General features: G+C 36.8%; 1 protein-coding gene across 1 annotated transcript; it reads right to left on the bottom strand.

Annotated features, from left to right (window-relative positions):
• Positions 1-1,737: 1,737 nt before the first annotated feature.
• Positions 1,738-19,175, bottom strand: TMEM184C (transmembrane protein 184C). The gene is given in 11 exon segments (XM_017534923.2): positions 1,738-2,985; positions 3,221-3,392; positions 4,154-4,253; positions 5,646-5,758; positions 7,482-7,575; positions 8,745-8,819; positions 12,125-12,330; positions 13,030-13,066; positions 13,161-13,291; positions 18,422-18,603; positions 18,606-19,175. Coding segments are annotated over 11 exon segments (1,404 nt in total). The 5' UTR covers positions 18,640-19,175; the 3' UTR covers positions 1,738-2,725.
• Positions 19,176-23,232: the final 4,057 nt, after the last annotated feature.

Here is a 23,232-nt window from a genome sequence, read left to right as displayed (position 1 = left end):
AGTTTCTTTATTCACCTGTCAACGGACAATTCAGTTGTCTCCATATGTTGGCTACTGTGAATGCTGCAATGAACACAGACTGCAGATATATTTACAAGGTGGTGATTTCATTTCCTTTGAGTATATGCCCAGAAGAGGGATTGCTGGATCGTATGGTAGTTTTATCTTTCTTTAGAAACTTCCATTCTGTTTTCCATAATGGCTGTACCAGTCTACATTCCCAGCAATAGTGCACAGAGTTCCTTTACTCCACACCATCGTAACACTTGTTGTCTTTTTTTTTGATAATAGCTAGCCTAACTGGTGAGAAGTAGTATTTCAGAGTAGTTTTGATTTGCATTTCCTTGATGATTATGTTGAGCACCCTTTTCTATACCTGTTGGCCATCTCTGTCTTCTTTGGAGAAATGTCTATTCAGGTCTTTTGCCCCTTTTGAAAATTGAGTTGTATGAATTCTTTATAAATTTTGGATATTAACCCTTTTTCAGATGTATGGCTTACAAATATTTTTTATTCAATCTGTAGGCTATTAATTTTGTTGACTTTTACTGTCAGAAGCTTTTTAGTTTGATGTAGTCACATTTATTTTTGCTTTTGTTGACTGAGCTTTTGGTGTGATATCCAAAAAATCATTGCCAATGGTTAGTGTCCAGGAAATTTTCCATGTTCTCTTCTAGTTTTATAGTTTCTGTTCTTACATGTAGGTCTTTTATCCATTTTGAGTTGACTGTTTTGTAGGGCTAAGGGTCCAATTTCATTGTTTTGGATGTGGAAATGCAGTTTTCCCAACACCACTTAATGAAGATTGTTCTTTCCCTGCTGTGTCTTCTTGGTGTCTTTGTCAAAAGTTGGTTGACCCTATATGTTTGGATTTATTTCTGAGCTCTTTATTCTGTTCCACTGGTCTATGTATGTGTTTTTATACCAGTACCACACTATCTTGATTACTATAGTTTTGTAATGTAATTTAAAATTAGGAAATGCGTGCCGGGCACGGTGGCCAAGCCTGTAATCCCAGCACTTTGGGAGGCTGAGGCGGGTGGATCACGAGGTCAAGAGATCGAGACCATCCTCGTCAACATGGTGAAATCCCGTCTCTACTAAAAATACAAAACATTAGCTGGGCATGGTGGCGTGTGCCTGTAATCCCAGCTACTCAGGAGGTTGAGGCAGGAGAATTGCCTGAACCCGGGAGGCGGAGGTTGCGGTGAGCCAAGATCGCGCCATTGCACTCCAGCCTGGGTAAAAAGAGTGAAACTCCGTCGTCTCAAAAAAAAAAAATTAGGAAATGTGATGTCTCCAACTTTTTTCCCTCAGTATTATTTTGCCTAGTCAGGGTCTTTTATGGTTACATACGAATTTTAGGATTTTTTTTTTTCTATTTTATAAATAATGCCATTGTAATTTTGATAAGATTGCATTGACTCTGAATTGCTTTGGGTAGTGTGACCATTTTAACTATTAATTTTTCCCATGAGCACAGGATATCTTTCCATCTATTTGTGTCTTTAATTTCTTTCATCAATATTTCATGGTTTTCAGTGTACAGATAGATCTTTTACTGCCTTGATGTTAAATTTATTCTTAAGTATTTTTTTATACTATCATAAATGGCATCTTGCTTTTTCAGTTCAATCATTATTTATGTATAAAAATGCTAGTGTTTTTTGTATGTTGATTTTGTATTCTGAAACTTTACTGAATTCACTTGTTCTAACAGATTTGTGTGTGTGTGTGTGTGTGTGTATCTTTGGGGTTTTTACATATAGCTCACTTTTACTATTAATAGAAATGTTTATAATAGTGGACAGAAAAAAGACTGTATAATTATTGTGAACCACTATATATATCTATATCTGTATCTATATATATATAAAGCAAAGGCTTTGAGAAACAATACTTATCTTTGCTTTCTGTAACATACAATGCATTTTCTATTTTATTTTCATTATAAAATGTCAAACATGACCCAGTGGGGTTGTGATAAGCAATTCGAGAAACCCCATCCTAGGTAATAAAGTTTTCCCAAATAGCACCTACATGTCTTCTGACTGTGGTTTCATGAGTAATTAAGACCACTCAGCCAAGATTTACATTTACTGCCACCTTTAATAGCACTGATGAAAAGTAGTACTTTTTTTTGGACTGACTTCTTTTTCACTGTGCCTCTAATCAAGAAATTTTTGTTAAAACATTAAGAGTTTATGTTTAAAGAATGAGACATAAAAATGTTGCAGAAAATAAATGATAAATTCTTATTTATTGAAAGACATTCATTTGAGAAATAGAGAGATAATTGTTTGTTAGGTGAGCTTATATGGCACATGATTAAGTTCCACTAATTTGTATTTCTGCATTATGCTTTCTGTTAATTCCAGAGCATTATATTCATGCAGCAGTGGTAGGAAGTACTGATTTTTTTAAAAAATGTCCATCCTTTTGATAAAGCAGTGTAACATCAGGAAGATTTAGTTGGGGTCATTGTCTGCCATTTGAGTATGTGATACTCGAATGTTAAGAAATCAAGTCTAAGTCTAGGAAATTTAGACCAATTATTTTTGATATACAAAACTTACATATATAAATCCAGTAGTTGTACCTGGCTTTCAGCTATTTTTGTGTTGACATTTTCCATCTTTTATGGTTTGTACCAAGCACAAAATCCATGGGATACCAGGTAATGATATAATATAGTAGTTTTGCACAGTTTGCTCTTCCATACTGTTCAGGAATCCACGGATTTATCTGAAGATTCTTTTTTCTCTCCTATAGTATCACTAAGTATTTCATCAGATATCTTAGCTGTAGTAGGTGTAGTCTGCGGAGTCACAGTGTGTCCAAACCCTTGGTAGTGACCCATGGGTGAAGGTGGCATAGAAGAAGCAATGGAAATTGCATCTTGTGATGATGATGATAATAAGCTTGTATGTTCATCTTGATCCTCGGGAAACAATTTTTTCCTGGGATGTCCCCTGACTGTCTGTCCTTTAAAATAAAGTTTTCTATGTTAGTCAAAAGTTATTTTTACCATTATAACTTACCATTCTAAAAATACGCTCCCCACTTCCCCCTCTCCCACTCCCCAGAGTTGATGAGCCTGGACTGTGGTACTGCTTTAAAGTGTTTTTTCATCTCTAAATAGCTACTAAATTGCTCTAGTAGGAGAAATTCAATATCCTACCTTACTTATTTGGTTTAATTTTAAATAGCTGGTACTTACCAACATGCCTTACTTGTTCAGAAATATCATCTGTAATATCTGAGACATCCCACATGGCAAGAAAGGAATCAAAGCATGAGCCCTCTTCTGCTTCTTGGACATAAGGTTTATATGAGAATGTGTAATGATGAGCAATGGCAGCGAGGAACATCTCAATACAGATAATAAAGTCCTGTAACAACAACAACAACAACATCAGCCATCTTTGGGTTTAAACTTAGTTTTGTAGAGTGCTATCTTTCTCTACTTTTCAAAAGTGCTAAGATAAACAGCTGTTTACTTCTTCTCAGATTATATTCATTTTTCAGTTTTCTAAAGTAATTATTTTTGACCTCTTCAGAAAAAGACAAAATGTCAAAATGTAAATCTGTTTTGCACTTCCTCAAGTAGCAGCTTTGAACTCCTGCCCTCAAGCCATCCTCCCACTTCAACCTTCCAAGTAGTTAGCAGTATAGGCAAGTGCTGTTGTGCCTGGCTAAGTGTTTTATTTTTTAATTTTTTGTAGAGATGAGGTCTCTCTTTGTTGCCCAGCCTGGTCTCAAATGCCTGGAGTCAAGTCATCCTCCCAGTGTTGGCCTTAGAAAGTGCTAGGATTACAAGTGTGAGTCACTGCACCTGGCCAACCTCAAGTATTTCTTAGCAAAGTACATTTCATTCTCAGTCACATCAAGTATATTGTATTGCACCACCCAAAGATTACAAGGAGAAATGTAGAAAGAGAATTAGATGTAGGAGTAATAAAATCCAAGTTTTATTCATGGCTCTGCTACAAATCAGTAAGTATGGCCAGTTTCCCTAGGGTTCCCCTATTTTCTCACCTGAAAAGTGAGGATTATAGCCCCATACCCTGTGTGTTGTCAGGTTTAGGGGAGATATATAGAAATGCTTAACAAATAGTGAAGTTCTACTGAATTCAGAGATGGCACTACTTACCTGGAGTCCTGTGGCCACAGCTTCTACAGTTTGCCATTCCCACGTATGCTTTTCAGAAATAACGCCAACTTTTACCAACAAAGCAATAACTACTGCTTGCCTATATGTTAGGAAAAGGTAAATGCCAAATCTATATCAAGCATAAAATGAGCAGTAGTTTTAAAAACGTGCCATTAAAAAAAAGACCCCAGCGTAACCTGTGGACCACCACCACCCTGCCTTGACGGCATATTGCTGAAGAAACTGTATCTATGTTAAATATATTAATTTGCCTTACAAATTTATTTTTCTAGTACAGTTTTGTCTCAAGATAGGGAGTGAAGCTGAGTATTTCAAACAAATCTAGAGATAATGGACCCAGGTAAAATTTAAATAGCAAATAATGAAATAGACACACTTCCATAGTTCTATATACAAGAATATTCACTTCAGTGTTTCTTGTATGGTCAAAAAATTAGGAACAACCTAAATATCAAAAGGAGATTAGTAAAAAGTTACATCCACATAACAGAATACTAAGCAAAAGTAAGCAAACAAACAAAAAACCCCACAAAAAATACCCACCCCCTGCCAAACAAAATTTTATTTTTCTTTACTGACAAATAACTACATCTACAATATACTGTACACGCTGCCGAATTCACAGACTTTCTCTGGAGTTTTATATGTAACACAGGTTTACCAAAATGTTAATCATTCTTCTCTGGGTGGTGGGATTTCAGGGATTTTTCTTTTTCCCTTTTTGTATTATTTCTAGCTGTTAAATTTGGTATATTTGTTTCTAGGATCCCTATTACCCACCTCTTTATAAATTTTTTTTGTTCTTTTTTTGAGATGGGAGTTTCACTCTGGCACCCAGACTGGAGTGCAGTGGTGTGATCTTGGCTCACTGCAACCTCCACCTTCTGGGTTCAGGTGATTCTCCTGCCTTCCCTGCCAAGTATGCTAGGATTACAGGTGCTTGCTACCATGCCCGGCTGATTTTCGTATTTTAGTGAGATGGGGTTTCACTGTGTTGGCCAGGCTGGTCTTGAACTCCCAACCTCAGGCGATCCACCCGCCTTGGCCTCCCAAAGTGCTGGGATTACAGGTGTGAGCCACTGCATCCTCTTTACCTAATTGAGACTATGTATAGTTTTTCTTCTGTTTTAAAAATATTTACTGATTATTTCCCCATATTATTAAATATTCTACATCATGCTTTCTTCCAAACTGCATAGTATTCTATTATATGACAGGGCCATGATTTATTTTAATAATTATTCTAGTATTGAGATATTTAGGTTGTTTCAAACTTTTTTCTTCATATAAATGAAGTGACCATCTATTTATTTTGAAAATCCTAGAAGGGCTAATAGGATGAACTTTTTAAAAAATAAGTCGAGACATTTTAATCCATCTACCGCATTAAGACTATGTTTAAAAATCATCCTTATTAACCATTTTATTGCCCTTCAGAAAATGAGAACATTTAAAAGAAATTAACACTTACCAAAAAGAAACAAAAACCACCAGCTTTACACAAAGAAATTTGCCAACAGGTTGGATTGGGCTCAGTTCTTCCTTTAGTACTTTATAAAATAGCAGGAGACAATACATGGCAAACTAGAAACAAGATTAACATTTAAACTTCTTCAGTAAGAATAGATAGATATGGTAATATAAATATTAAAGTTACATACCACAGACCTCGTACAGAGTTACGTTTCAGGCAAACTTTTCTGGGCTTTATTATTCTATTTTTAGATTAACAAGCTCTTATAGTTGATTATAGATGAATATATACTATATACAGCATCTTTCTGAAAAATGTTTTTAAGTGTTCACTTCCTGGGTTCCATAAGGGAACAGTAAACAAATGACTGACATAAATGGAAGAAATGGCTCTTGTTCAGCTAAAATAAAAAACATCCATCTGTTGTAATGGCTTTTAAACATAAATGACCACTAATTTTATAAGAGTTTAGCTTATTAGCTAGTCTATCCCATGTCACTAAGGTAACGCATTAAACAAGTACAATTTCAATAAAAATGGTGACTGAAATCTGAATGTAAAGAATCAATGAAACAATTTTTCCTGAAGGTAGTGTATTAGTGCAGCTAGATTTATTTTTAAATATGAACAAGACTTATTAACTATTTTTAGAAATCTGTAATAACCTAGTGTAGTTCTGAATAACAATAAACATTTTCCTGAAAGTTCACTTTTCCCCATTAAAATAATATAAAATGCTAAATTTATTTTAGAATATGAAAGTAGTAAACAAAGAATAAAGTTTTTCATGGTCTCCAATCATCCTTTGTACAGATAAGCCAGTTTGTAAATTACTGTCATGAATTAATTACAAATTTTTATTGCCTAATGTTTTTTCCACTTAAAATACCTAAGTTCTATATGTTTCATCAAGCTTATTTTTAATAACTGCCTAATATTTTGGTCAATGGAAAGATCATAGTGTATTCAACTAGTACCCATCATTGGTTTTTGGATTGCTTTTAGCCTTTTGTTATTTACAAGTAGTAAGCTTTATATACAAAGATACTTTAGGCAAACATACTTCTGAACATTTCTTTAGAATACATTCCCAGAAACAGAATTACTGGTTCCAAAGAGGATAAATATATGGGAAAGCTTTGGCTACATGGACATTTAATTTTTAGTATAAAGCTCTAATACCAAATGTGCACACCACTGCATCTAAATTATTTTGCTGAAAGCATTAGCCAAAGAATTTAAATAAAATGCATATTTTTTAAAGCTCATAAGATCAAATAGAACATTACATCATAGATCTTTGGAACATTACAGTTTCTAGAATATCATCTATTTTTTTAAACTTGGCATTCTCTCAATTTTCCTTTTATTCCAAATATATAACAGAGAATTTTATTCTTGCATGTTAATTCAAACTCCGTACCGTCAAATACCAATCTGATATTTTCTCTTCTGAATATGCTCAGTATATGTGGGTGTGTTGGGTGTACGTATTTTTTTTTTTAATGTGGCACTGTGTTTTTATGACATATAGCTATGCAATAAGCAACATAAATGAACAAACATGGTCAACATGTGAGGGTATAAGTCACCAAATAATAAAGACATTATTATATGTTTATATATGTATTAAGATGTATATTAAAGTTTTTTTCAAGTCTTCCTATAAATCTTCCTATAAATTAAATTTCAAATTAAATTTATATTTGAAAAATTAAAAAATTTCAAATTTATAGAAAGATTAAAAAGAAGCAAGCCTTAAGAAGAAACTCTGTCTAAAGAAATTTATAGATACTAATTTAGTACAGTTAAGAAAAATGAACATTTACTTACCAACTGTGACATGTTATTTATTATAACCAAGTAAGTCCAAGCATTTGAAAAGCTAAAGTTCCCTTCGTCATATATGCCAAGCAGCTCACAGATTCTAAAAAATTAAAAATGAGATATCTCTATATTTAACTAAATCAAAATTGTACTTTAAAATACAGCAATAGCAATACTTAAATTTAGAAGTCAGTTTATTTGAGATCCCATTGACAATCACTTGAACTTTGGACACAGAGAATTTAGAAGTCAGTTTATTTGAGAGATTCCATTGACAACCACTTGACTTTGGATATAGAGGTGGTTCAAAAATGAAAAGAAACCCATTTTTCTAGGCATGTTACCATATGATTATTCCTTCATCTTGAAGGAAATTCCAAATAAGACACATAACAGTAAACCAGAAAGAGTACTAAATTTAAAAAAACCAACTATGCTGTCTAATTTTGGGAAAGCTTGATTGTAAAACACAATATAATGCAGGTGTATGTAACTGCAGTTGTTAATTTTTTCCCCTCAATTGTCTTGGAGGTAAATTTTATGAAGACCCAGATGCCTTCAAATAAATATTACCATCAGTATGATTAGAATCTTACCCAATTTCTAAGCTGCAGGGAAATAAAGCATGCCTTCATAATTAAATGGCTAGCTCAAAGGCAGAATAAAGAATTTTTTCACCAGTCTTTTCACTTTTCCTCTGTGAGCAAGAAGAATGTTAGTAACAACTAAGAGATAAAACATGTACTCTATTGGCATTAAAGTATTTGATGTTTTTGAATTTTTAGGAAATAGTTTTGTCAGGTAGCTTAATGATAACCCATTTAACCTCAATTCTAAGCCTTGACAATATATTAAAAGAAAATATGACTTCTTTCTTAGAGTGCTTCTAATATATTCTATATTATGTAGAAAATAAAACTGGAATGAACTTAAAGTAGCATACTTTAACTTCAGGCAATAGGGTTTCTATTGTAAAACTATGTATTTGAAAAAGAAAGCATTTTTTTTCTTTTTTTCAAAATGCTTTACAGCAAGCTAGCTCTAGAGAGGATGTAAATATTTAGAAGACCCCTGTGATGACTCTTTGCCTATAAATGGTCATGTCATTCATTTTAATAGAGTAAATTTCTATATAGTGGTTTTTTTTTTTTTCCACAATAGACTAGACCTGCATTATAAATAAGCACATTAACACTGTGTTTTCTAAGTTGTTTCCACATAATAGCACAATGATTAAAAAAAAAGTTCATATAAAATCCAAGTACTTACAAAGCAACGATGGTGGTGAAAGTTCTGACAACTGTGTACTGCAATACACCTAGTTTGCACCTAGACAGCAATACTCTGTAAAAGAAAAAGAACTTAAAATTTCAACTACTTATTAAATAGCATGAGATTTTCCCCAAAGCCTCCAAATTAAAATTACTTTGATGAATGATACCATATTTATAGTTAATTCTTTCAATTTAGTCATCCTTAATAACAGTGGCAGAAGAATGTGGATGGCAGGAAACAAAGTATCTAAATGCCATTTTTTTTTTTTTTTTTCAGAGATAGGGTCTTACTCTGTCACCTAGGTTGGAGTGCAGTGGTGTGAACATGACTCACTGCAGCCTTGATCTCCTGGGCTCAAGAGATCCTCCCAGCTCAGCCTCCTGAGTACCTGGAACTATATGTACATACCACCACACCCGGCTAATTAATTTTTTTGTTGACATGGGGTCTTACTGTGTTGCCCAGGCTACTCTTGACCTCCTGGGCTCAAGCGATCCTTCCACCCCAGCCTCCTGAGTGGCTGGGACTATAGGTGTGTGCCCCCACAGCAGCTATTTTAAAATTTTCTGTAGAGATGTGGTCTCACTGTGTTACCCAGGCTAGTCTCAAACTCCTGGGCTCAAGCAATCCTCATGCCTGTAATCCCAGCACTTTGGGAGGCTGAGGTGGGTGGATCACTTGAGACCAGGCTGGCCAACATGGCAAAACTGTCTCTACAAAACAAATAACAAAATTAGCTGGGCTTGCTGGCACATGCCTATAATCCCAGCTACTTGGGAGGCTGAGGCATAAGAATCGCTTGAACCTGGGAGAAGGGTTGCAGTGAGCTGAAATCGTGCCACTGCACTCCAGCCTGGGTGACCAGAGCAAGACTCTTATCTCAAAACAAAACAGTAATCTTTGAAAATTAAATTTGGACACCTGTTTTCTATATAATATCCTACAAATGGTTTCTCATTTGATAAAGACTCTCATTTACCAAACCTCAGGCAAGCCTCTGACTCCTCTTTTCATCTCCTCTTCATCCTTGGGCCCTGTCCTTGGTCTGTAAGTCAGTTTAGAAGAATCTTGCTAAGTCATTCCCCAGCCCCTTTTGTTACCTGATCACCTTTAATATCTGATCAAATTCCTCAGCCCCCACCCTTGAAGACTAAGCCCTCGGCCTGCCTTTGGCAAGAATCCTGTTCAGTCAGTTTGATGAGAATCCTCCTAGCCCTGATGTCCCCTCTTCATAATTTTGCATTCACTGACCCCCTCAACATTCTCTATCTATAAATGTCCATTTGTCCTGTTGCCTTCAGAGTTGAGCACAATCTCTCTCCCCTGATAACCAATCTACATTAATTTGTCTTTACTATTCTCTCTCATGGCCTCCTGTTCTTTTTCCTTCATTGCATTTTCTGAAATAAGTAACTATATATTTGTGTCTTCATTTAATTCCTAACTCTCCTAACCAAACTAAGTTCCATGAGGTCTATGTCTGTTCTGTGCACCAGGATCTATCTTTATACTAGCACATACTTGGTGCTCAATACATATTTGTCAAATGAACACCTTAGTAGCTTATTATTTTAAAAAGCCAGGTAGCTCCTTGTCATTTCAAGGGTGTAAATAAAGACAAAATTTGTCAGGAGGTTGTACAAATGGTCCTGTATTGCATAGCAGGCAATGCAGCCATTCTTATGTTGTATGTCTAGACTCATTACCTTCATTTACTTTGGCTTGTAATTTCCACCTTATTCCTCATTTATTAGTGAAACTGCCTTTGCAAAATTATAACTGAGACAGTGAAAGAGATCTAACTTAACCGACTCTGTCTTGTGTCTAATCTCCAAGCTGTCCTTGTTCATTCCTGGGCATAGGCTGAACTAACTTTGGGAGAAACTTAGTTTATAGTTTGAATTGGAGGGACGAAGATTGCAGAGATGAGGAAATAAATTAAGAGTTTATAATAATCTATTTGTGAAATAAAACTGAAAAGGAGGGATGAGATTGGAACAGAAAAGAAAGGCAATAAGAGAATGCAACTGAAAAATCAGTAAGACTTAACCAGCTTTGGGAGAAACTTAGTTTATAGTTTTTCCCAAAGTTATAGAAACAGCCCTGTCCCAAAGCAAAACCTCTTGCCTGGGGACTAGATTGCCTTTGTAGAACTAACATTAGCACAAGATTAGAAATTATGGTTTAGGAATCATGCAGCTGGAGGCTACAAGATTCTGACCCTCCCTAAGCTACTCTTAAAATCAGTGCTTGAGATATTTTGCAGACCCTGCACTTGATGGAACCATTGGCACCACCCAGATCAATAAACTGGCTCATCTGACCTTGTGGCCCCCCCACCCAGGAATTGACTCAGCACAGATGGACAGCTTCAACTCCCTATGATTTCATTTCTCACCAATCAGCACTAACTGGCTCACTGGCTTCCCCCTACCCAGCAAATTATTCTTAAAAACTCTGATCCCTGAATGCCTGGGGAGGCTGATTTAAGTAATAATAAAATTCCTGTCTCCCACACAGCTGGCTCTGTGTGAATTACTCTTATCTTTTGTAATTCCCCTATGTTGATCAATCCGTTCTGTCTAGGCAGCCAGTATGGTGAACGCCTTGGGCAGTTGCATTAGTGGTCAAGTCTTACTGATTTTTCAGTTGCATTCTCTTATTGCCTTTCTTTTCTGTTCCAATCTCATCCTTCCTTTTCAGTTTTATTTCACAAATAGATTACTATAAACTCCTGATTTATTTCCTCATCTCTGCAATCTTCGTCCCTCCAATTCATTCTTTATGATGTTGCAAAATTAATTTTTCTAAAACACTGTTTCCAAATGTTTGCTTGCTGAAAAATACCAAAGAATTCATTTGTATTATAAATGCGATTGCAAACTCAATTTATTTTTCAAAATGAAATGACGTAAGTTTTAATGTCCTACATGAACATATAATAAGGCAAGCTGATGTATTATGTTGCCAAACACTGCTATTTATTGCTCCTATTTCATATATGCGGTTCTACAACCCAGACTATCTTATCTCTGTCTTTTAACTAGCTGTGTGTTCTTACATAAGATCTGCAGACCTCGGTTCTCAACTGCAAAAGCATATTGATTAACTGATTACTGTTTTTACCTGCAATACTTTAATTTTTTGATTTGGGGATTAATAATGTAAAAAAGACTAACATGTCTGTGGGATTACAAAACTGTGTTTTGTTAGCCTTCAAACAACTATGAGCTACATCAGGGTAGGAACTCTGTCTTATACTTACTCTTCTGCTATTAGTACTTAACACACTGCCTTGAAAGAGCTGATAGCTACTTAAAAACTCTGCTTAGATAAAAAACCAAAACATAAAAAATTAAACCAAATGTACTTACTCTCCCATAGCCCATGGTGGACAGCAACATAAAGGAGGAAAATGTTTCTGCTGATCTTTGGCTTCAAGGATTAATACCAGATTTGGATACCGGTTAGTTAGATAATTGGTAAGGAAACCCATAAAGTTGTAAATTACGTAAGCTTCATAGCATTCTCTGCAGGTATCCACATATATTGCAATGCTGGGATATTTCAATGCTATCCACTAAGAAAAAGCACAGAGGTTAAAGATTGTTGCAGCTAAGATAAAATGAATCACCATTCCATTCATGGTACTCACAATAAGCTAACTTTTATGCTTGAGATGTCTTGTCATATATGAGACTCTCTAAAATTTATCATGAGGGCTATCAGACAATCTGTGAAATGAATTTTTAAAAGCAATAAACATCTTAGCTATTGGTAAACAAAAACATAAGTGGGGGTAAATAATAGAGAAGTTAAAGTAAGTACTTGAGTTCTTAAATCTGAAGCTTTTCTTAATACGATCACAGATAATGCTGCTAAAGATATTTCCTTTATATTTACTCAAATTAGAAGCAGTCATCTATAACAATTTCATGTGTATCCACTGGGGAAGGTTTTTAAATTTTTGGTTCAAATAAAAGACTTAATAAAAAGCGTGGTAATATAATTTAAAATATTACATTCTTTACCAACCTGAAAGTTTAAAAGAAAGCAAACAGCTGTAGATTTTTAAACATTTAAAATATCACATTTACATTTTTAATTATCATAATTTATATTCTCTATCAACATCAGAAACAAGGGAACCTTTTTGCTTTTCTTATTAATCTGACTCCTTATTGTCAGTAACATACTTTCATTACCTTAAGCATTCTGTAAGTATAGCTAGCATCATCAAGCAAGTTTAGTTAATGAGATAAAAATGAAACATACTTACACTATCTAAACTGTAAATGGGTACCATCCAAAGAATCCTATTGAAAAAGGAAACATAAATTAAAAAAAAATTATGTCATGTTTATGAAATAAGCCAACACAACAGTAGTGGAATCAAATATATTGTTTTACCTCATTATTGGTTTTTGTAGTTCGGGTTGTGTATAATGCACTAAGTGTTGCAATATCTCCCACAGCGATATAGGTATAGTCAACAGCAAAAAGATCCCAGCAATAAACCAAGCCTTGGTGTGTATTCCAACCTTAAGAAACAAAATAACATGTTAGTATAAATTCTGATATCAAAATGAAAGAGCTTGGCTGGGCTCAGTCCTTGTGTCTATAATCCCAGCACTTTGGGAGGCCAAGGTGGGAGGATGGCTTGAGGCCAGGAGTTTGAAATCGGCCTGGGCCTACAAAGTGAGACCCTGTCTTTAGGAAAGAAAAAAAAAAGAAAAACTGAAAAACAATTGGGGGAGTAGCCTTTTATACTAACTTGTAATCTTGCCTTGAAGATTTTATTTTTTTTTAAAGAGGAATAGGTGGGCATTTATTTTTGATGCTTGAAGGGTTGAGCAGTTTACAATTAAAATAGAACTGAGGTCTACAACTTTAAGTATCACTGTTTCTTTTCTTTTTTTTTGAGACAGAGTTTTGCTGTGTTGCCCAGGCTGGAGTGCAGCGGCGTGATCTTGGCTCACTGCAACCTCTGCCTTCGGGGTTCAAGCGATTCTCCTGCCTCAGCCTCCTGAGTAGCTGGGATTACAGGCGCCTGCCACCATGGCTGGCTAATTTTTTGTATTTTTAATAGAGACAGGGTTTTGCCATGTTGGCCAGGCTGGTCTGGAACCCCTGACCTTAAGTGATCTGCCCACTTCAGCCTCCCAAAATGCTGAGATTATAGGCATGCATCACCATGCCCGGCCCAGTTTCAGTTTTGAATAAGACTTTTTCTTCCTCTACCAGGGGCCAAAGATAAAAGGTAGAAAACAAAAGTATGGAGAACAAATGTAATTTTACAACAATAAATTTCTACAGTAAAACATTTAGAATGGGTGGGTGAGGTGGCTTATGCCTGTAATCCTGGCACTTCGGGAGGCTGAGGCAGGATAACTGCTTGAGCCCATGGGTTCCAGACCAGCCTGAGCAACATGGCGAGATGCCACCTCTACAAAAAATAAATAAGCCAGGCGTGATAGCATGTGCCTGTAATCCTACCTACTAGGGATGCTGAGGTGGGAGATTTGCTTGAGCCCAGGAGGTCAAGGCTACAGTGAGCCATGATTGTGCCACTGTACTCCACCCTGGGCAACAGAGTGAGACCCTGTCTCGTAAACAAAAACAAAAAGCCAATACAAAGTCTTGCTGATTGTGGGGGTGTTAAAGCAGTAAATTAAAAGTAAATATATGGAGGTGAAGATTCTAAAAGGAATGTCTGAGTACTCTTAGTACAGGGCTTTTTGCTTTTATCCATTTCATTTAAAATTGAGTACAGTAGTCTCCACTTATATGTGAGGGCTAGGTTCCAAGACCCCCAGTGAATGCCTAAAACTGTACATCGTCCCAAGTCCTATATGCATATACTATGTTTTTTCCTATACATAAGTATTTATGATAAAGTTTAATTCATAAATTGAATACACAGTAAGTGGTAACAACAATAATAGAACAATTATATATTGCAATAAGTTATTTAAAACTTATAAATTACTTATTTCTGAAATTTTCCATTTAATATTCTCAGACCATGGTGGACAACAGGTTACCGAAACCAAGGAAAGTGAAATTTCAGTAATGATCAAAGAAAACAGTAAAGCATATTCTAGATCGGCTTTATTATAAAGTGATCATTAAGAATGGTACTGCAGCCAGGCGCAGTGGCTCACGCCTGTAATCCCATCACTTCGGGCAGACAGCTTGAGCCCAGGAGTTCAAAACCAGCGTGGGCAACATGGTAAAACTCCATCTCTACAAAAAACAGAAAAAAATAGCTGGGCGTCAGAGAATCACCTGAGCCCAGCAGGTCAAAGCTGCAGTCAGCCATGATCATGCCACAGCACACCAGCCTGGGTGACAGAGCGAGATTGTGTCTCAAAAAAAAAAAAAAAAAANAAAAAAAAAAAAAAAAAAAGAAAAAGTAAAGGAAAAAAAAGTATTGCCAAGTAATTGCTTTTTTTGATTGCTTCAGTTCCAAAAACTAGAACTTGGTTTTACGTGTGCTTGTGACTAATGAAGGTCAAGTCTCCTCGGTGTGCTCTAAGGTAGAAAGTTGTTTTTGTTTTTTAAACAATCATAAAACAAGTGACTAGAGACTTGGTCACTGCAGGTCAAATTTTAAAATCCTGTACCACATAGTATCATTTGTACATGGTAAATGGTAATTTAGTTTCAGAAAGACATCATCTCTCCACATTAATGTCATTAATTTTAATTATTGGTTTTACAGTTGTTTTGATTTTTGAGCTATATAAAAGCTACATGCATAAGAAATTTAACCAATTTTATGTGTGTTTATATTTAAGTAACATTATAATAGAATAACTCCACTAGGTATCTGCAGAAATTATCAATATAATTCTTTAATTTTATGTTTACCTCCAAATAATTTATTTTAATTTGACACACAATGATATAGATACTAGCAGTATTATTCTTAATCTCATCAGCCACGAGTTGAGTTTTTTGGCTTACAAAATGAGGAGGAGATAAAGAGTTTTTTTCTAGGGTAACTTGAGGAAAGTAGAGAGGAAAGAAAAAACCCTTAAAGACAAGCATCCAAGAATAAGTTAACTCTCCCTCAGCAAAATGCTTCAAAACAAATAGTGGAGATGAATAGGAGAGAGTGCTTTCTGGGCTCAGTCATCCTGAGGGGAGAAAGAACTGACATCTGGAACTCCTAGGGCATGAGTATGAGTGGGATGAGGTAAACAGACTACAGAGCAGCATGCCATCATGTGCGAATTAATTTCAGGTATATGTGGTCAGCCAAATAGTTTCAACAGTATAGATGGTCATCCTACCATTCCAATAAATGAGTATATGCTCCACCATAGGCATGTGATGAGCTTTCAGAACTGTGGGAAAATAAATTTCTGTAGTTTAAGCCACTCAGACTACGGTATTTTCTTACCACAGCCTGAGAAGGCTAAGATAAACTCTCACATTTGTATCTTCAGGTCAAATCTTTCTGAACATTAGATGTGTATATCTAGCAGTATATCTGACATGCCTATTGAATGTCTCTTATTAAACTAATTGTCCATAACAGAACTCAATTTCTTTTCAACCTGTTCCTAACTCTCAATTTTCTATCTCAGTAATTGGCACCACCATTTACATAGTTGTTCAAACCAAAAACTTCAGAATCATCTTTGATTTCTTCCTTTCACTCATTGCTTCTCCTCTGGAACCCAATCTCCTGCCAAGTCTTGTTTGCTCACTTCTAAGGACACTTACAATTCAGTTTTCCATTTCTATTCCTGCTATCCTTACTGGGGCCATAAACCATCAATAGCCCAGGCACCCACCACCTCTCACTACCATAAAGAGCTTTCTGACTTCACTTCACTCCCACTTTATTTTCCATAGCTGGTAGAGTGGTCTTTTGAAGTTATGCAATTAGATTGCTTTGCCTGTTAACTTCTCAGATCTTTTCTGGTTTCTTCCACAGCATTTTATACAATTTTATTGACATGTTTTTGTTGGTTCCCTTTGTCTCCACCACTAGGTGCTATGGAGATAAGTGTTGTCTCATACAGTACACAAAGCCTGATTTATCACTGGGACTCAGTCATGTATTCAAGTATTAGTCATTTGGGCAGAAAGGGGGAAAGAAAACGAAGTAAAATATCTATTGTGGTAGATGGTGGTAAGTCCTATGGAAAAAAAAAAATAAAGCAGAGAAAGGAATATGAAGAGTTAGGGAGGGGAAGTTTACAATGTTCAATAGTCAGGTGATATTTGAGTAAAGACCTGAAGAACATAAAGGAATGGGAATAATACCTAGGGAAAGGACGTTCTATGAAGGGGAAACTTTGTGCAAAGGTTCAAGGAGGGAACATGCCTGGGATTTTTGAGCAAAGCCATGCAGTGGAAGCCTAGGACTTGAAGAGAAAAAGTCAGAGGGGGATCGGGTGGGAGTGGTGTCAGATCACGTTGGACCTTGATGGCCACAGTGAGGAATACTGGCCTTTAAGACTAGAAGTGATTTAAGAGGACACACCTAATGTGCCATGTTTTAACTGGTTACTCCTCTGGCTGGTGTGTTGAGAAGAATCCAGGCAAGACATGCTGAGAACTTGGCTTAGGATGTTAGCAGTACAGATTGCAGATTCAAATTTTTCTTAAAAGCTAGTGGCACCTAAAAACTACAGTTGAAACTAACAACTAAGAGAAGCCTTAAACTGCATTGATATTATGCATATTATTAACCTTTAAAGTAATTCCTATACCATATACCAAGGAAATATTTCAAAGTAAGAAAATCCCGTTTGTATTAAGATGCTTATACCTAAGTTTTTACAGACAAATTGTGAGAATAATCTAAATATGTAACAAATGGGAAATATTTAATGTAGCAGAATATTACGCGGCCATTAAAATAACTATATGGACTATGCTAGTATGGGAAAGTCAACAGAAAATAATTTAGTCTAAATAGAGAACACAAATGTATATTAAATACAGTTTGCTTAACTATGTAAAAATCATTTCCACAATAAAGACGGGCCTAAAATAGTCATGGTCTTGTTATAGTTGTTGTGATAGGTGTTTCTCTGTAAAAGTACTTGCTGGGTTATATTAACCCCGAATTTAAAGTTCATTATATAATATTTATATTGGAGTTATTTACCTTGGGGTTTTCCAGCTTGTAGAACATTATGATGTCACAATAAGCATATGACATCAAAAATATATATAAGGGACTTTCTGCAAAACCTTTGTTGAGTAAGAGTTAATTTCCACAGTAAAAACAAACACTAAAATTAAAACAACTAGAATCCTTTGATTCAGGAAGCTAGTTAAAAGCTAATAAAATTCAATACATGGTTTTCAAGGTAGTTTATTTGACCTACTTTAGTCCAGTATCTGAACAGATCAGATTTCAGGAATAAAATTACCTTTCAGGGAACTGATGAATGCTTGCAAAACGGTGCCCTTCTAAGCAGCTATATCAATATATTCTATTTTCTCGACCCGGTCCAACCTCCACCTGTAGGGTGACTTGAAGAACCGTGAACAAGAAACTAAACAGGTTTATATCCCAAGAGTGGGCTCGTTTACACTAGATGGTTTTCGGGATTGTCAAGGCAGAAATGGGGGAAGGGTGTCTCCTTCCCAATCTTAGATAGATAGAAGAAAGTGTAGAGGCTAACGGTGCAGAACCCTCTTACCTCCAGTTTCTGTAATTCCCAGACGCATAGGGGAACCGCAACCACTATGGACACCAGGTAGAGGACCACTGCTAAAGGTCGAATCCACTGTCTCCAGTTCCTCCAGGTACAAGTGCAAGGCATGTTTTCGCACAAATCAGATCCGGTTAGCAAGGGAAAAAAGCTTGAAAAGATTGGAATGGGGAGCCCTGTTCTCTGGCTGTTTTGCCAACTCGCATACTACGGACAAAAAGCTGTCTGGCGACTTTACTAACAGCACGAGCCGCCTCCTGGACCGGCGCTGTGTCTTCTGCTGCTGCTGCTCCTGCAAATGTGGCCGATCAGGGTGCTATCAGGGAGCAGTGCGGGAAACATCCTTTCTTCCCTACTCCGCATCTATTCGGTTCTACGGCGGTGGAATCCCACGCAGAGCCGCTGCCCTCACCTGGGGATCGCCCTGAGGTCTGCCTGCACCATGCCTTCCAGAAGGGCAGCGCCGACCAGGAACCGGCCTCTAGGGACCCCGCACACTCCGGTTCTCTCTTGCAGCTGCTGTTCAGTCGCTCTTTTCTTTGGGGATCGAGCTCCCGAGCTCCCTACCTCCCGCACTGGCAGGCGTCTCTTAGCGCGATTCCGCTAGTAGGTAAAGCCCTAGGACCTCCTCACTCACTCGCACGGGACATCCCCTACAGCGGAACCCAAGGCCAAACCAGGACTTTCGGCTATTTTCCGCTTCCGCCCCTGCTGTCTGAGGTAGGTGATTCGTCGTCAGCGCCAAACTGGACCCGCCCCATCCGGCTCACTCTGCGCTCTCTGATTGGTCCCCTGCGAAGGCGGGCTGCAGGATTGCGTACCTGGGTTAGAAAGAAGAGCAGGTGTGAGGAACTGGGTGGAGTTGCCGCAGGTGGTTCAGTGGGTTGTTACAAGGATTCTGGAAGCTTCAGGAATTGTTTGAGGACACTTGAGGCACACCTACTACAGTCTTCTGCTGGCGTTATTCCAGCTCAACGAAAACTTGGGTAAGGGCGGTTACTTCAGAATTGGCCTGGAAGAGAGAAGGCCCATCTCTACACAAAACATCTCTGATTCAAAAGCCCGCTGGATTAAGGAAACAGGGAAGAATGGGAAACCGCCACCTAGTTTTCTGTCAGTTGCTAGAATCTAGGGGCTGGGTCCCTTGGTTATTTCTGGTTCCTACAGAAGGATCATTCTAAAGGTAGCGTATTTTTAGAATTAACTGCAAATACAGAATGTCCTTCCAACATTTGGAACTTGTGTTAAAAAATTGTACTCATTTAATTTTTTTTTTTTTTTTGAGACGGAGTTTCACTCTTGTTACCCAGGCTGGAGTGCAATGGCGCGATCTCGGCTCACCTCAACCTCCGCCTCCTGGGTTCAGGCAATTCTCCTGCCTCAGCCTTCTGAGTAGCTGGGATTACAGGCACGTTCCACCATGCCCAGCTAATTTTTTTGTATTTTTAGTAGAGACGGGGTTTCACCATGTTGACCAGGATGGTCTCGATTTCTTGACCTCGTGATTCACCTGCCTCGGCCTCCCAAAGTGCTGGGATTACAGGCGTGTCATTTAAGTTTTAAAAAGTTGACGTCCCAGCAGACAAAGGAGTTTTATATACTTAAAGCCTTTAGCCAAACCAGTAGAGCAAACCAATATCTGCTTCTCAATTACATATACAAATGCGTTTTATATTATAATTGTCTTTTGCAGGGGGATAGGCATTGTTCTGAGTTCATTACCGACATTATGTAAGTTGTTATGCACAAAAATTTTGAGAGGTAGGCATTTTTCCACTTTACAGATGAAAAAGTCAAGTGGCTAATTAATTTGCCCAGGCTCACTGAGCTAGTTAAGTGGTAGTGTGGAGATACTAACTTTGGTCTCTCTGACTCCAAAGGGTATTATATTTGAGCATTTGACCTGCTAGTACCTGCCACCTGGGGAATTTCTGCCTAATGACCCTACGGATAAAGAGACTTGCAACACTGAGTACACCTAGCTTAGGATTCTCACAGAGACACGGGATGAATATTATGAGCCCTTTTGGAGCTTGTCTTCTGCAGCCTACTTCCCAATCATTAACATCTGTATTTTACAACCTGACCCAAACTGCTTTCTACCAGAAAAATAAGTCTTTTGTTTGTTTTTCCTAAGCTAATTTTAAAAACTGAAATTAAAAAACAATTCCTGATCATTAAATTAATGGTTGTCCTATTGTTAAAGTTCATAAAAGAGAAGAATAATGAAGAGAAATTTAATCTTACTCTACAGCCAAGTATAACTACTCTTTACTTTTTTGATACACAGTGGAGGTAGCTTGGATAGGCTGTATGCATAGATTGTCTCTGTGCTTTCAGCTACCTATAATCTTCCCCATTCTTTCTCATGGGCAAACCTTTTTCACCTAACTTGTGAGACCTTCCTTTATTTTTGTTTCCCCAGGTATTCTTACAGCATTCATATGGTGTTATAATCATTTACTGTTTTGTCTTGTTTAGATTTTGAGTTCCCAAAGCAAAAAATATAAAACCATTAGGAAAAAGGAAAAGAAAGAAGAGATGAGACAGATGCACAAATGATTTCACATCCCAGTTTACAAACTGGAATTTTCTATGGTGAAATTTCTTCAGATCAGCAGAGAAATTAAAAACAAAATTACAGATTGAGTATGTCAAATCTGAAAATAAAATTCAGAATGCTCCAAAATCCAAAACTTTTTGAGTGCTGATATGATGCTCAAAGGAAATGTTCCTTGGAGCACTTCAGATTTTGGATCTTCAGATTTGAGATGCTCAGCTGATAAGTATAATGCAAATATTCCTCAATTCAAAAAACTCTGAAATCCAAAATACTGCTGGTCCAAAGCATTTCAGATAAGGCATATGAATTTTTCATTTAGTTATATTTATTCACTCTTAAGGACCATGTTTTATTTTGAAATTGTGTATCCTATTTTTAATATGATAATAGTAGTTGTTCTTCAATTGTTTTAACTTTGGAGAATAAAAGGTTGATAGCTTTATTTACCCACCATCTGGTTCATTTTTTCTCTTGACCTGTAAGATCCTAAAGTCTAGTAAGGATAGGGAATGACCACTGGTCTCAGCAGCCATAATGCTGGTATGATGCTAATCTGCTTGCTTTGCTTGCTATAGGCATTCTCTGCATTCTTTCTGGATATGACTTTGTCTAAATCTGAGGGTGGATCTGAGCTTGAAGGTGTTTGAAAAATAAGAAATGGTGCTAGGGTCAAAAAAAAAAAGCTATTAGCCAACTTTGATGCAAATTATACAGGTTAATTGAGGTTTGTTACTACATCACATGAAAATAGGTAGAATTTGCTATCCTTGAAAGATAAGTTTGGATTAACCTGAATGAAGATAATAGATTAAATGCACTTTGAGGGATCCTGCGGGGTAGGCACTGTTAATCCTTTGGCATGTATCTCCATTTCTCTATAAATATGTCCATGGTAGTTTTAAAACCTGGCTGCAACTTCTTTGACACTCTTCTGATAACAAGATAGAGTCTGTGTTCCCTCTCTTTACATGTATGTGGGCTTGTGACTGATTTTAACCAAAAGAAGTTGGTCAAAGTAGTCATAGTCACCACATGTGACTTCTGAGGTTAGGTCATAAGAGGCCATGCAGTGCCACCTTGTCTGCTGGAACATTTCCTTTTTGAAATTCTCAGCCTTCTTGTGAGACGTTCCACTACCTGAGGCTGGCATGTTGTGAGAAAGCCCAAGACAGACAAAGGCCCCATGAAGGTAACACTGGTCAACAGTCACAGCTGAGCCCAGGCCTTGAGTCAGCCCAGCCTGGGTGCTAGTCATGTGAGTTGAGAAGCTGAATCCAGCTCCTAGGCATTCTCATTGCTCAGCCATTTGGGTCATTTCAGCTGAGGCCCTTATCATGTAGCCAGAGACAAACCATGCCGCTCTGCTTTGTCCTAAGTCCTGACCTGAAGAATTCATGAGGGTAATAAAATGATTGCTGTTTTACTTCACTGAGTTTAGGGTTGTTTGTTACACATCTCTTCCAGTGAATAGATAAACTGTTGTTTTTGGTGTATACATTTATATATTGTCTAATCTAAAAGAAGTTTCTTGCTTATAGTGACTTTATTTTTGCCTGTAGCCTACATTCAGTCCATTAGGTTTTTCTTTTTTTAGGGTTGGGTCGGCTCCAGAGTCTGAGATTGTGCTAACTAATCCATGAGTTAAGTGAGTTTTAGATTTAAAGGTTGTAAGCATGCAGTAGAGAAATCTGAGCAGGTCTTTACAGTATGCTTAATTTTCCAACGTTTCCGTTTTTCTCCTTTCCAACAAATAGGAGGGGAAATGGTCTGCTATACACCAAATGAGTGAAGAAAAAAATAACAGTAGTATAAGTGGTAAAATCAAACTTTCAAATTGGAATCTTGAAGCTATTTCTGTCCATATCTAAGCTTCAACTTTACCATGTATTTCAGGCTACCTTTTAAACTTCATTGAAGCAGACACCATGCCTTATTCATCTCTACTTCCCTCCCCTTCCCCTTATCTAAAACAGATAAAGTTGGATTGACATGTATCACCATATCTCTGTTTGTCTTTATGTACATTCTACCTCCTTCTTAGGGAGATTTCTCAATTATTTGGGGGTAAAGACTACATTTGCATTTATAAATTTTTGTAAATTTAGCAAACATTAAATATGAACATTTGTTTAACTTGTTGGTTAAAATAAAAGAGAATTAAATGACTTAGAAAATTTTTTGAATATTTCGTATCATTTTGTTTGTTTAATGGATCTTATGATTCAGAGCAGGGGTT

This window comes from Cebus imitator, unplaced genomic scaffold (assembly GCF_001604975.1).
Source record: "Cebus imitator isolate Cc_AM_T3 unplaced genomic scaffold, Cebus_imitator-1.0 Scaffold4, whole genome shotgun sequence".
NCBI classification, from domain to species: Eukaryota; Metazoa; Chordata; class Mammalia; order Primates; family Cebidae; genus Cebus; species Cebus imitator.
This window is presented reverse-complemented; position numbering and strand designations above follow the sequence as displayed.